The sequence below is a fragment of the Alosa pseudoharengus genome, unplaced genomic scaffold, assembly GCF_046254945.1.
Source record: "Alosa pseudoharengus isolate Yale_2024_CS ecotype anadromous, Long Island Sound unplaced genomic scaffold, YU_APseudo_1.1 YU_APseudo_1.1_scf_8, whole genome shotgun sequence".
Classification (NCBI taxonomy): Eukaryota; Metazoa; Chordata; class Actinopteri; order Clupeiformes; family Clupeidae; genus Alosa; species Alosa pseudoharengus.
This window is the reverse complement of record NW_027468870.1, coordinates 32,720,899-32,734,241: the sequence shown is the minus strand read 5'-3', so window position 1 is coordinate 32,734,241 and position 13,343 is coordinate 32,720,899. Positions and strand designations below refer to the sequence as shown.

General features: G+C 40.8%; 2 protein-coding genes across 3 annotated transcripts in view; one reads left to right on the top strand and one right to left on the bottom strand.

The window, feature by feature from the left end:
* Nucleotides 1-1,390, bottom strand: part of LOC143111410 (platelet-derived growth factor receptor beta-like) — a 32,276-nt gene extending 30,886 nt beyond the window's left edge. The window contains exon 1 of one of the 2 annotated variants that reach the window (XM_076273638.1): nt 1,012-1,390. The gene's annotated coding sequence lies outside the window, so the exon portion shown is untranslated. The remainder of the gene's footprint in view (nt 1-1,011) is intronic. The other variant, XM_076273639.1, reaches the window with a different exon arrangement.
* A 7,056-nt stretch (nt 1,391-8,446) lies between these two features.
* cdx1b (caudal type homeobox 1 b) lies at nt 8,447-12,408 on the top strand. The gene is made up of 3 exons (XM_076274494.1): nt 8,447-8,861; nt 11,323-11,471; nt 11,938-12,408. The coding sequence occupies exons 1-3, from the start codon at nt 8,447-8,449 to the stop codon at nt 12,127-12,129; spliced, it is 756 nt and encodes a 251-aa protein (XP_076130609.1). The 3' UTR covers nt 12,130-12,408.
* Nucleotides 12,409-13,343: the final 935 nt, after the last annotated feature.

Sequence of the window (13,343 nt, the reverse complement as noted above, 5' to 3'; positions counted from 1 at the left end):
TGCTGTCAGCATCACTAACAGGTAGCACTTGCTAGAGCTCCCATGTGAATGATACAGTAACAACATTCACTGCATTGCTATATCCTCTAGGATCTACACTAGCCACACCAACACTGAGAACAGACACACCTACTAAAAGACAAACGTAAATTGGTGCAGCAAACAAATAGCCTGTTATGTAACTGGCAAATTTTAATCATGTCACAACCTCTGGTGTTTTCAGTGGTCAGACTCAAAAGCTAACTGTGGTAGGCCCTTACAGCAGCCATCTGTTTTTACACTCCAACACAAAGCATTTGAAGGCATTTTGGATGTGGTTTCCATAAAAAAAAAAGTCACAGACTGCATAAGCTCCTCAATGGTCTTGCCAGAAAGTCCCTGCTCTGAAAATAAAATACAAGGGGCAGGGTTTTTTTTAATAATTTTATTATTATTCTTTCTATTTACACAACTTTCCAACTTCATTTCCACAAAGAAGCCCGCACGTCCTGTGATGGAGAAGTTGGATCTTTGTGTAAACATGGAGCCAGCAGGAGCCTGAAACCCCAGCGCTCCCAATCTGTTAGTGCAATTAAAAATGTCACTGGTCATGGCAGCGACCAGCCCCAGCGAGTGAGAAGGAAGACGCTCTCTTCTGCCCTGGCACTGGTAGCAATCACACACTCTTCACGTAGACACTCCATGCACTGGTAGCAATCACACACTCTTCACGTAGACACTTCATGCACTGGTAGCAATCACACACTCTTCACGTAGACACTCCATGCACTGGTAGCAATCACACACTCTTCACGTAGACACTCCATGCACACAACATGCATGAAACAACAGTTCTTCCACGGATTTGCATGCTTTTCATGATTAGCCATAACAATAACAGCATGCTTACTTGATCAAATCACAACAATGAATAACATGAGAGATTATATAGATGGGAGGGAGAGAGAGAGAGAGAAAGAAAGAGACAGAGAGAGAGAAAGAGGTAAAGAGGGAAAATAAGATTTAACACACCTCTTGCATGAAGTACCTCAAAATCTGGTCTGCAGGGCTGCAAAAGTGAGCTCTGCAAGTCGCAAGTCGGTTTAGTGTCTTCCTGTTCACTGCAGGGACCGTCTGGAAATCTCAACAGTGCGAGGAATCACCAAAGTTCTCAGAATGCGGACAAAGGTGTGAGCACAAAACGGACAAATGTGTGAGCACAAAAGCAACAAAGCTACATTTTCCACCAAACTAACCATACATGCTTCCTTCAAAAACAACAAAAAAATACAAATACAAATAGGTCACAAATAGATGGACGTGTCTCAGTTGAATGCAAGTCTCCTGTAACTCTCACAAATGAGATTGCTTTGCCCCAGTTTGATAGGGAGAGGCAGACATACGTCTTGCTTTCAGGGTGTGCAGCTCTGCTGAAAAAGCTCTCTCTCTCTCTCTCTCTCTCTCTCTCTCTCTCTCTCTCTCTCTCTCTCTCTCTCTCTCTCTCTCTCTCTCTCCTCTCTCTCTCTCCCTCTTGCAGAGACTGCCTGCATCTGTTTTCAATCTTGGCTTCCCCCCCTTATTTTTCCTTTCCCAACTCAGGATGTGAGTGGATGGCTAGAAAATTCATGGCTCTCGCCAGCAGCTGAGTTAGGGCTTTCTATTTATTTGTGGGATTTTTGGGGGCAGAAAGGGGCAGAAAAGGGAGACTGAGAAGGGGGAGGATGAAGAAGAAGTAGGAGGGAGAGAAGCTATATAAGTAAAAGGAGGCACTGGAGGAATCGAAATGGATTTCCAATCAAATAAATCCGTTTGTCTCATCTGCAGACTCGTGAGGCATTGGTGGAAATAGGCACATTGCTACAGGAAATGCACAGACAGAAATGCTGGTGCTGGAGATAATGTTTATCAGGGAATGTTGTACAGAATGTTGTACAACATCAGGGAATGTTGTACAGAACAGATCACAATTCCAGCAGGGAAATCTGGACACCAAGGCTCAGTATGTGCTTTACAGAGGAAATACCGACAAAATATCTGAGCTTGTGACAGAGAGTCTCTTGATTTAAACAAGTCCTCAATGACCCATCAATCCTATGAACATTTGCTGTATTCTTCATTATGCTCAAACTGAATGTGCCTCCAAAATGGCCACGCTAAATCAACAGTTCAAAGCAAGCTGCAAGCTGAGGTAATGTGCCTGCAGGTTTACAAGAAAAACATTGTGCTCATCTTCAGGGTGAAACAGTATGCTCATCAAAATGGAGTAGGTCAAGTCAAGTCAAGTTTATTTATATAGCGCATTTCATACACAGAGGTCATTCAATGTGCTTTACATAAACAAAAGCAAACAGTAATAACAAATAAAAGCATAAAAGGGCAATAGTCAAAGAATAGTTTACTAAAAGGTAAATATCATAATAAAAACATAAAACGCACATGGTAAAATCATTTAAAAATAAAGAATAATTACGTAAAAAGACAAAATAAAAGACACAAGGTAGAATCATTTTCAAGGCAGATTCAGAATGTGTAGCTCAGTGCAGTTAGCAGAAAGCATCTGAGAACAGTTTGGTCTTAAGTCATATTTAGGCTGATTCTATCCTTGAACCATAAATTCTGACCAAGGATTTTTTTAATTCACAGAATTGTTTTCCAGTAATAAATGATGCAGGTATACGCATCTCAGTCAGTCTGTCTGTCTGTCTGTCTGTCTCAGTTGGCTACATATAGACAATCCAGGATAATGTAATTCTTAGAACAAAGGTACAATTTCCCAAATACAGTGGCAGTTCTCACTTGTCTGACCTGACTTGGCTGAAATAAAAATAGAGATTGTGTGTATGAAATATGTCAAATACAAATATTCTTATGGTTTACATGTAAATAGGAAACTCAAACTATTCCACAAACACTAGACAAGCATAAGCTTTTCTGCAGGGTCATACTAAATGCCTTTCATGAGCTGCCTAGTCAACATATCTGTCACTGTGTGGGATTCCACAGACCATATGGCCCTGCGGAAGTGCAGTAGTAGGCCAGTAGTAGTGTGTGTGTGTGTGTGTGTGTGTGTGTGTGTGTGTGTGTGTGTGTGTGTGTGTGTGTGTGTGTGTGTGTGTGTGTGTGACTGTGTGTGCGTGTGAGTGTGTGTGTGTGAGAGAGAGAGAGAGAGAGTGTGTGTGTGTGTGTGTTTGTCTGTGTGTGTGTGTGTGTGTGTGTATGAGTGTGTGTGTGAGAGAGAGAGAGAGGAGAGAGAGAGAGAGTGTGTGTGTGTGTGTGTGTGTGTGTGTGTGTGTGTGTGTGTGTGTTTGCCTGCCTGCCCGCTGTATGTCTGTATGTGTATGGTATGTATGATGTGTGATTCTGAGTTTACGGTGATGAGACCAAAAAAACATCTGATAATGGAGTATTTTTTTTGTCTGAGGCAGATCTTCTTTGACATCACCAGATTGCTACACAATAATATTGGAATATATTTTTGAATGTACACTGCTGCACAGAAAAAAAAGTCTAACCAAAAATACACCACACCTCTAACAATGGAACATTGCAACTTTCTTTGGACCTCTAGATGGGGCTAGATTGTAGCACTTTCTGTGTGAACGCTGCAAGCAATAGCAGACAGACCACTGCACTGAAGTTAGAGCAAAATTGGTATGGTCAGGGGTGGGCAAAAATACATCAAAATGTATTTTTAAATAAAAATATCAAATACCCTAATTTAAGTGTATCAAAATAACCTACACAATACAGTAGCCAGCCACACTACGTATCAAAATAAAATACTTTTTTTAAAAAAAAATTGTATTTTGAAAATACTATAAATATGATTATTTTCATCGTGTTACTAAGTGATACATGGGGGAATTTTTTGAGCAATGTTGCAGGGCAACCACATAACCAGTTCCGTTCTGATTGGATGATTAAAGTTCTCAAGGAACTGATGATTAAAGTTCTCAAGAAACTTGAGGTTGGTAGAGTGTATTGTCTGTGTGAGCAACCAACACGTTACTCATCTTACACCAGATTATTATCCTGAATCTCAATATTCTGATCACAACTAAGACAAAAGTTTATTAAGATACTAAAATTAGGGTACTAAGTCCGCACCAGTCAGAGGCTACATTCATCGTTTTTACATATTTATATTGATGCTATGAGGGCCGTCGTGGCCAACTTTAGGGCAGTTGTGGCCTACTGGTTAGGACTTTGACTTGGAACCGAAGGGTTACCGGTTCAATCCCCGACCAGTGGGAACGGCTGAGTGCCCTTGAACAAGGCACCTAACCCCTCACTGCTCCCCGAGCCTAACCTATGTCTCTAAGTGAATAGGGTACTTTATTGTGGTCTGTCTGTTTCTCACTGTTTTGGAAAATAGATCCATAATGTTTTACTCATGGTAGATTTTAGTCTATCTTATCCATGATAGAGCAAACGAGCCTATGGCTCTATAGGGCCTACGTGTCACCTACAGGCAGATTAACATTTCTGCCACATGATGGCGAAAGCGAGTCAGGCCACGACTACTGAGAATATCATTGCCATACAATTGCTCAGTCATTCATGTCCTACCCTGAATGCGAAATGACCTGCATCAACGGGATATTCCATTATTACTGATAAAAACGTGGTTTAGGCCTACGGCATCTACGTTGTAAACCATCAGGGGGAACTAGACAGGACATGTAGGCCTAGGCTTACGCAAACGATATGTGGCCTATGGTGCCTTATCCGATTAAAGCTCTGGGTCAGCAGTCAGCATGGGCCTAACTTCCTAAATACATAGTTATGTTATTTCGCGCTGTGCAATTACACATAGGCCTAGCAAACGTAATACACATATTAGACCTACACATATTTGGGCGCTGACATTACACGTGTAGCATACGTATAATACAATCGACCATTTAGTATTTTGTTTAATTGTAGACTGCATTGTAAAGTGACACCTAATTTTACCCTCTAGTATTCTAGAATTCACGGCGATTTTATTGTGCCAAAGCAAGTTGTGGGTTATACGATTAGACCCAGAGTCTATTAGATAATTTGGATTTATTAATAGACTGTAATAAAATTGGTGATGTCTCCGTGCTGGTGCTGTTTCAACGATTTTATCTGATTGAACACTGAAAAAAATAAATATTATTATGTATAGGCCTACGTAGGTCTAATAGCATGTCATTAAAATCGTTTTGGTCGACCAGGCTCGCTAAAAATATTCAAGATCGAGGCTGGGAATCATGGGATAAACTAGCCTAAACTGTTATGAAGAAGGTAATAAAAGCCTACACGAATTTTGATTGTCTATGTAAGTCAGACAATGTAACATTAGAGTGAGAACACGAATCAGGCTTTGGCGCACTTGAAACTAGCCTCAAGAAGAATTCGACCTCATCGTTCGATTCTCTGAGTTTGCCAACGGTCGGCACAGCGTTATGGAGATGTTACAGGAGAAGAGCAATAGTCCTAATGTGGCATTTCACGACAATATAGCATACATAACATGCAACTCGTCAAGAACGCTCAGCGCTACTGCGTGGCGAGGTGGGGTGTCATGGATATGACAATTTTGGGCAAGTTGTGCGTGGAGCACAGAATATTTAAAATCCAAGATAATAATGGCCCTAAGTGTCTTATATAGATTGTTGATAATAGGTGAAATGGCGTCTCTTAAAAATAACAATTGTAAGACTTCATCCGCTTGCATTTATGCTATTTAAGCAAGTCTTGCGTCTAATGACATGTTCGCAAAGCATGGAAATAAAGGATGCAGTGAGGCAAATCCTAACCTGACAAAATGGTCATGACCCCCCGCAGCACAAGTTTAAATGCCATAAAATTAAAGACCTATTTAATTACTCCTGTCAATCGTTATTAATCAGTAATACAATTATTATTATTATTATTATTATTATTATTATTATTATTATTATTATTATTATAGTTGTTGTTGTTGTTTCTTAGCTTTTGGTCACTGTGCACTAGAGTATTTTCTCTTTGCTCAAAATCTTCAATAAAAGATCATAATAGCCTTCCTCATGGTTAGACAGTCGAGAATCTGTTCCCTTCATAATAGCTTTTAATTAAAAAAAATGTTTTACCAATATTATTCTGACAAACATACAGGCTGCACATTGCATAATCTAATAGTGATATTGCTATTGATCTGTCAACATAGAGCTCCCATATCTCATGTGATGCAAAGCACTTCTTACTTCCTCTACAGAGGAGAATAACTGACATCACCACTGCCCCTACAACACAGGTCATCCCAGTGTCTCCGTGGCACCCTGCATTGACTAGGAAGTCGCACATGGCTGTGAAGTGTGACTTGACACTTCCATGTCTCCTTCAGCTACTTTGAACTCCCCCTCTTATTTCTCATGTAGAAAATTCTCTCACACATTTCTGCCATCTTGGAATAGTCTGTGCAAGACTGGTGTTGAGATCATATGATTCAGCACAGGCTGAGGCATGTTCCTCATGGAATTGATCATTTGTCATTTGCATAATCTAAAAAATATCATCAGTGTGTTTCACAAGATTGGTGTCCAATATATAATGCCTGTATTTGAAGAAATATATGCATAACATGTAAGTATCAATAAGTATCAACATCAGTCTATTTCTTTGTCTGAAATAATTTCTACAATTTGTTGAGATATTCACGAATAAAGTTGTTCATGATTTCTTCTATAGCCTTGTTTGGTGTATGAGCTTTACGACAACTTCTTGGTTAAGTTGGGTTTCAATGATAAATTTGAACATTAGTGAGTGCAATTCACCTTTAATTATATGGTGAGGTAATTACAGCTTGTAGGTGCGTTACGGCGTCTCTAGCGTGCTACAAAGACTCGAAAGTCTAACTTATCAAAGTGGTTTCTTTTTTAGTGAATCCCAAAACGGAGTCGCTTCCAGTAAAGTTAATCCATGTTTCTGGGATCGATTCTTGTAGGCTATGTTTGATCCTAAAATAAGTACCCTATAGCCTACAATTTTTGTCAGATTGTGGCACAGGTGATCAAGCCTATTACAATGAACATGAACAGAAAATAGCCTCCAATACATCAAAATTATAAACGCATTTATTTAATTGTACAACATGTAATGTAACACATTCCAAGTCATTGCTGTCAACTTAAATGTCTCGAAACAGGTTTAGGCTCTAAAGGACAAAATAGCCTAGCTGTGGTGAATACCTTATGGATGAATCCCATAGAACAGCCATAGGTAGCCTACATCAAATGTGTCCTTTTATTTTGTGAATGAATATGAGATAGTGGATAACCTAATTTATCAAAATTGATTAAAAATAGAAACGTTGAAAATCAAGCAAATTGGACACTGATCCCAGCCAAAAATATGATCCATCATTTGACAGACTGTAAAATGATTTGATGAACAAAAACACAATGCATTCGAATTGATTGAACTGTTACACAGTCCTGTATTTTAAAACAATAAAATAGAATAAATAAATATTTTATTCTATGTTAGATTATCGTGTTCTAGTAATGTTTTTATTTGTTTATTTTACACAACTGGTCATTCTAATTTCTTCATTATAACTGATTTTAAAAACGACTTTTCGGAACTAGATGCAATCCTTTCACTGCATTGTTGGGGGCTATAAAATTCCATTCATCCATTAGCTCAAATGAAGTCCGATTCAGCGCTCTCTTACAAGGTGTGAGAAGGTGGTCACCGGGTGGGTTTGGGATATCGTCTGCCAGATCTTTTTGAAATGCCTTTTTCAGAGCACCCTCAAAGCAACTTTGGAGCCGCGTTGTCGCCTGAAAAATTGCAACCGAGAGTTTTGTAATAGGCCTACGTGCAGGATACCTCATTCAATTGAGACTTGTGTTTTAGCCAATGTTGTGTAGGCTAATTCAGCGTTAATCAACAATTTTGGATAACTAAACTAAATGTCACTAAAACTAACTTCTTAATAAAGTATGCATTAACTAGCCTATAACAAAATATTAATTAAATAACTAGCAAGTTGTTTAAAATGAGTATCCTCAAACTAACGACAGCTCCAGGTGTGTGTGTTTATTTTAATCAAAATTCCTGATGAGAAAATTGACTATCTCTTGTCAGTGACAGTTTGTTTCATGAATTCACAGTTCAGAAAATGAATATACCCTTCTTTGACCCATCCTGAGACTGTCTGACAGAGCCCGAGACAACTTTGAAACTGGCGCTTGTTCGCCTTTGAAATGCAGAACTGTCTCCAATGCAAATCATTCTTGATGGACAGAAGTCGAGGGAGGGAGGTGAGAGCTGTAAAGCTGACGTCAGAGACGCACCAATTAACTGGCAGCGAGCTTGGCGAACTACAGCCTTCAGAATTCAGACGGACGGCTCAGGTAAAGGCTGGGCTACTCCTCGTTAAAGACAGCCCTGAGGGTATAGTGACAGGAATATAACGGTGTAGATGCAGCATGAGCCGGAGCCGCAATACTGAAAGATGTACGTGAGCTATCTTTTGGACAAGGACCCCAGTATGTACTCCAATACTGTCAGACATCCCAGTCTAAATTTGAACCATCAGAACTTCGTACCAGCACCTCCACAGTACACGGACTTTACAGGATACCATCACGTCCCGGGAATTAACAATGACCTTCATCACAGTCAGGCCGGAACTTGGAACCCGGCGTACCCACCGCCGCGGGAAGAGTGGCCACCGTATGGCGCAGGGACGACTCCGTCTACTTCCAACCCGGGACAAATAAGTTTCACTCCCCCCGACTTTTCCCCAGTTCAGCCACCTGGCCTTCTGCCACCTTCCATCAACGCAAGTGTTGGCCAGCTGTCGCCGAATTCGCAACGCAGAAATCCTTACGACTGGATGAGGCGAAGCGCACCGCCGTCCAACCCAGGTAACTTTGTTACAAACTTCTCGTGTCAGCTATTGCACCTGTAGGCTACTCTTGACATAAAACAAACTGCAACGTCCCATTCTGTCAATTGAAATAGAACACCTGGTCTAAAATGTCTCAAGATCAAGTAGTATACGCTCTTGTACGAAAGCGCATGCATGCACCTGTCAGGTGACCGACCAGGTTTGGCGTTGTGCACATAGACATTATGTTTCATTTTCCAACGTTTCTTTTTTAAGAGTGCAGTGAAGACTGTTTGATGTAACTACCTAAAACGTAGGCTATTGGCTATACATTTAAGACCAATAGTATAACCTAAGTGATGCCTGATTTGATCCACTGTAACTTCAGCCCGATTAACAATTCCAGGTGGCCAAACTTTCTCTTCAGGTTTATAGCTGTGATACAACGTTTACATTGGGTGCTGATTTTACAGCAGAGACGCTGGAGAAACTTCTTGGTTATCAGTTATGGTAGCTTTATGAATTTGTCTCGGAATATTATTGCCTGTGTGCAATCCATTAACACCCCGGAATGTCCTAACGGAACATCATCACTCAGTGATGCTCACTACGGATTAAAAACTTAAACTGACGCTTAAAATATATGCCTAGGCTATATCACGTAAAAAATATATGTCATAGGTTGATGCTTGTTAGCACCGTTTAGCCACTCAACTGAAGTAACCTTTTTTCGGGTTAAAGGGAAGATGTTTGAAGGCGTTTTATCGTTTAGGCCTTAGAGTGAGTGGGACAGACATGACTTGAAAAGCGTTGTCATGTAAATCAGAGATTTGTTCTTGTGTATTTTGTGTATTCCGCCAATAAGGTGGTATAGGATTTTATACTTTGGCATCAGCACAGGGAACCAGGGACGTGCAATACAATTGTTTTGCGTGCATTTTTCTGATGTCAATACCTCCTTTGTCAAGGAAGGCCGGTTAGGATGACTGTGGCTGATTAATAAAGCATTTTAGTTCTTGCATATTGCTAATTCAGGGGCATTCATATCATTTTTAAAGGCAATAACTATTATACAAATGTATCATTATTAGTTGTTAATTAACTTGCTAATCATTAGAGTGCTGATTGAATATTACTGTATGCATAACATGGACATTTAGTGATAGGAAATGAATTACAAAATATGGTGGACCAATCAAATCACTTCAAGAGTAGAGGGAAACTCAGAAAAAAACATTTTAACCCAAATCTGCCTTTCCACTTTGTTATCTTGTCCCAGACAGGTGATTTTATGGCCTGTGTTATAGATTAACCTATAAGACCACAGCTCGTATCAGCCTACCTACATTTGTTCTCATGAACATCTCATTAGCTCCAATAGTACTACCATTTATCTTCAACCGTGGTGATGTCTTGGACAGAAATCTGGGTGCATCTTCAAGACAATATGTTTGTTTTTAATTAAAGATATCCCTTCACTCCCATGATTAATGGTGGGGGGTAGTTATGGTTCTGTGTATGTGCTTGTGTGCCTATGTCCGTGTGAAAGAGAGAGATAGAGTGTGTGGGGTGTAGGTGTGTGTGTGTGTGTGTGTGTGTGTGTGTGTGTGTGTGTGTTTGTGTGTGTGTGTGTGTCAATGGATATTAATTTAAGCATATCTACTGCTCTGAGTTCCATGCCACAGGATACAGAAATATGGCATCACACAACCCATAACCATAAACTGGAGATTTCCCTGATTACGCCCAACTATCAAACACAATGCTGACTGTGTAATCATCCAAAGACCCGGACATGACCAGGGCCACCCCATGTCCTTCTCCCCGTGGGATTCACATCAGAACGTACTCATGCTGTACTTACAGGACATTAAGGGGTGGCCAGCTTGAACAAACATATCATTTTGTAAAAAGCGACCCTCAAAACTGACACCTGGATAAATGAATCATAAACGGGGTAGATTAAAAGGGTTAATTAGTGAGCGGAACGCTGCCGGTGCTGTCTGAAAGCCTAATGGCCTGGATATCCTCTCAGCATGGTTGGCGCCCTTGCAAGGCGTGCCTCCCCTGTCCTACTCAGATATGTTTTAATCGTTAACTTGGCCGCTGTTGACACGTATGTTCCCGATGCACTAAAGACAGAATAAGTGACTTTTGACATAGAGTGCCATGTCACAAGGGCTCGTCATTTTGGATGAAAAAAAGCTCTGTGTGTGTACCTTTTTAAGAGAGGTGGTGTAAGACATGGAGCAGAAAGAGTTTAGTGCTCATCCCTGGGCAGGACTCAACTTATGAAAAAGAGGGAAGCTGCCATCTCAGTTATATGCAAATTTGAAGTCAGATCTATAGTGCATTTGAATTGCAAACAACTATAGTAGCTGGACACATTAGTTAAAATATACCTGAGGATGGGCTTGTCAAGTTAAGGCCTTCATATAGTAAAATACTAATAGCTTTCATTAACAATGGCATGTTTGGTTCTGATGTTGATGGTACAGGGGGTAAGACGAGGACAAAAGACAAGTATCGGGTGGTGTATACAGATCACCAGCGGCTGGAGCTGGAGAAGGAGTTCCACTACAGCCGCTACATCACCATCAGGAGGAAGGCAGAGCTGGCCACCTCACTCAGCCTCTCTGAACGACAGGTCAGTAAGTCTCCTCTAATGTGTACTTCCGTCCCTCTCTCGGTCTCTCTGTCTCTCTCTGTCCAAAAAGAGTCTCTATTCTCTCTCTCTCTCTCTCTCTCTCTCTCTTTCTCTCTCTCTCTCTTTCTCTCTCTCTCCTTGTCTTTCTCTAATAAACACCTACAAACATACTTCAATCACACATACTGATTGAAATAACTATATAACTTATAAATGAAGGTCCAATGTTTTCCACACAAATATTATTACATTATTTATGACACTATCTGTCATTTAGCTGATGCTCTTGTTCAGAGAAACTTGCAGTGAACAGTCCCCCTGCAACTTGGGTGCAAAGGTGCAACTCTGAACATGCTGGTGTTAATATTGGGAGGGCAGCTCCCTAACTGCTAGACCCCCACTACACAGATAATCATGCAAATATGCAAACTGTCTATAAACTGTGTGTCATCATTTTTCCACATAGGTAAAAATATGGTTCCAGAATCGGCGAGCAAAAGAGAGGAAGGTGAATAAGAAGAAGATGCAGCAATCTCAGCCGGCCTCCACCACAACGCCCACTCCACCCGGCTCCACCATGCCGGGGAACGTCGCCATGGTGACCAGCAGTAGTGGAGGCCTAGTGTCACCACCCATGCCAATCAAACAGGAATACTGAGACGCTGAAAAGAAGGAGATGATAAAAATGGCCGACTGTTAGTCTTTTGACCAGAGCCACCCAACAACAGAGACTCTAACCGAGGCCAAAAGCTGGAACAGGGTACTTCAAATCAACACCCATGAGGACTGCTTGTGTCAAAAGATATTTGAAGAGTTGCTGCTTTCTGCGCTTTTGTAAAAAGGAAACTTAAAAAAATTGAATGAAGAGTGAATGAAGAGATTAAAAAGATATGAATATATATAAATATTAACCTGTGTTGTTCTGTAATGTTATGGCTGTGTTTGTTTTTATTGTGGATACCACTTGCCCTGCTAACAATACAAAGTCTGATAGAGTACGCTTGAAATATTTGTAAATGGTTTTAATTTGAAGTGTGAACATAAATATGTGTATATTTGCAATGGAATTTGTATTAAAAGCTTTATTATCAACTTTTCTTATCTCATTCATTTCACCAAACTGCATACCAGCTGCATACCATTATGCAACCTGTCATATTATATTATACACTTTATCCAGGGCCATATTCAATGCTGTTGATAAAAAAAAAAAAAAAGACAAGACCTCAAGTGTTGATATGAACTTGGAGCAAGACTGTTGAAACTCATCGAAAAACAGTGTGTGTATTCAGCAAGCCATTAATGTTTGAAAGGACTGCCTGTGATTAGTGGTGAAAGGATTTCCCACTTTTATATGGCACCAAAATCAGAGTGCAAGGTTCTATGTCAATAAGATGATAGTGTAAGTTATTGCCATTGCATAGGACAGCACAAGTGTGTATGTCATAGTCACTAGGCGAGTCTCAGCAGTGATGCGCTGTGGAGAGGTTGTTTGCGCACCATAACGGGATTGTAGGATAAGGAACAATGGCGTGCTGAAAAACAGAGAAGTCATTTCTCTGGCCCACACATCCACACCCGCCCCATGCCAACCTTATCAGAGCACTGCTCGGAAGAGACCTGGTATTGGGAGAACGAGCGGTATCTCTGCCGCCGCGTATGCGCACACGGACATATTTGCCAATCTTGTTAACAGAGTCAGGGAGCGGCGGCCAAAGGGCAGGACGAGGAGGAGGGAGCGGAGAAAGCAAACAGAGCGGGAGGATCCATCTGCCAGGCCTCATCTCTCCCACGGAGACACAGACAGGCAGGCAGAGGAACTGGACACAGCCACGCCACACCACGCCACGCTACGCCATGCGTCCACTGAGT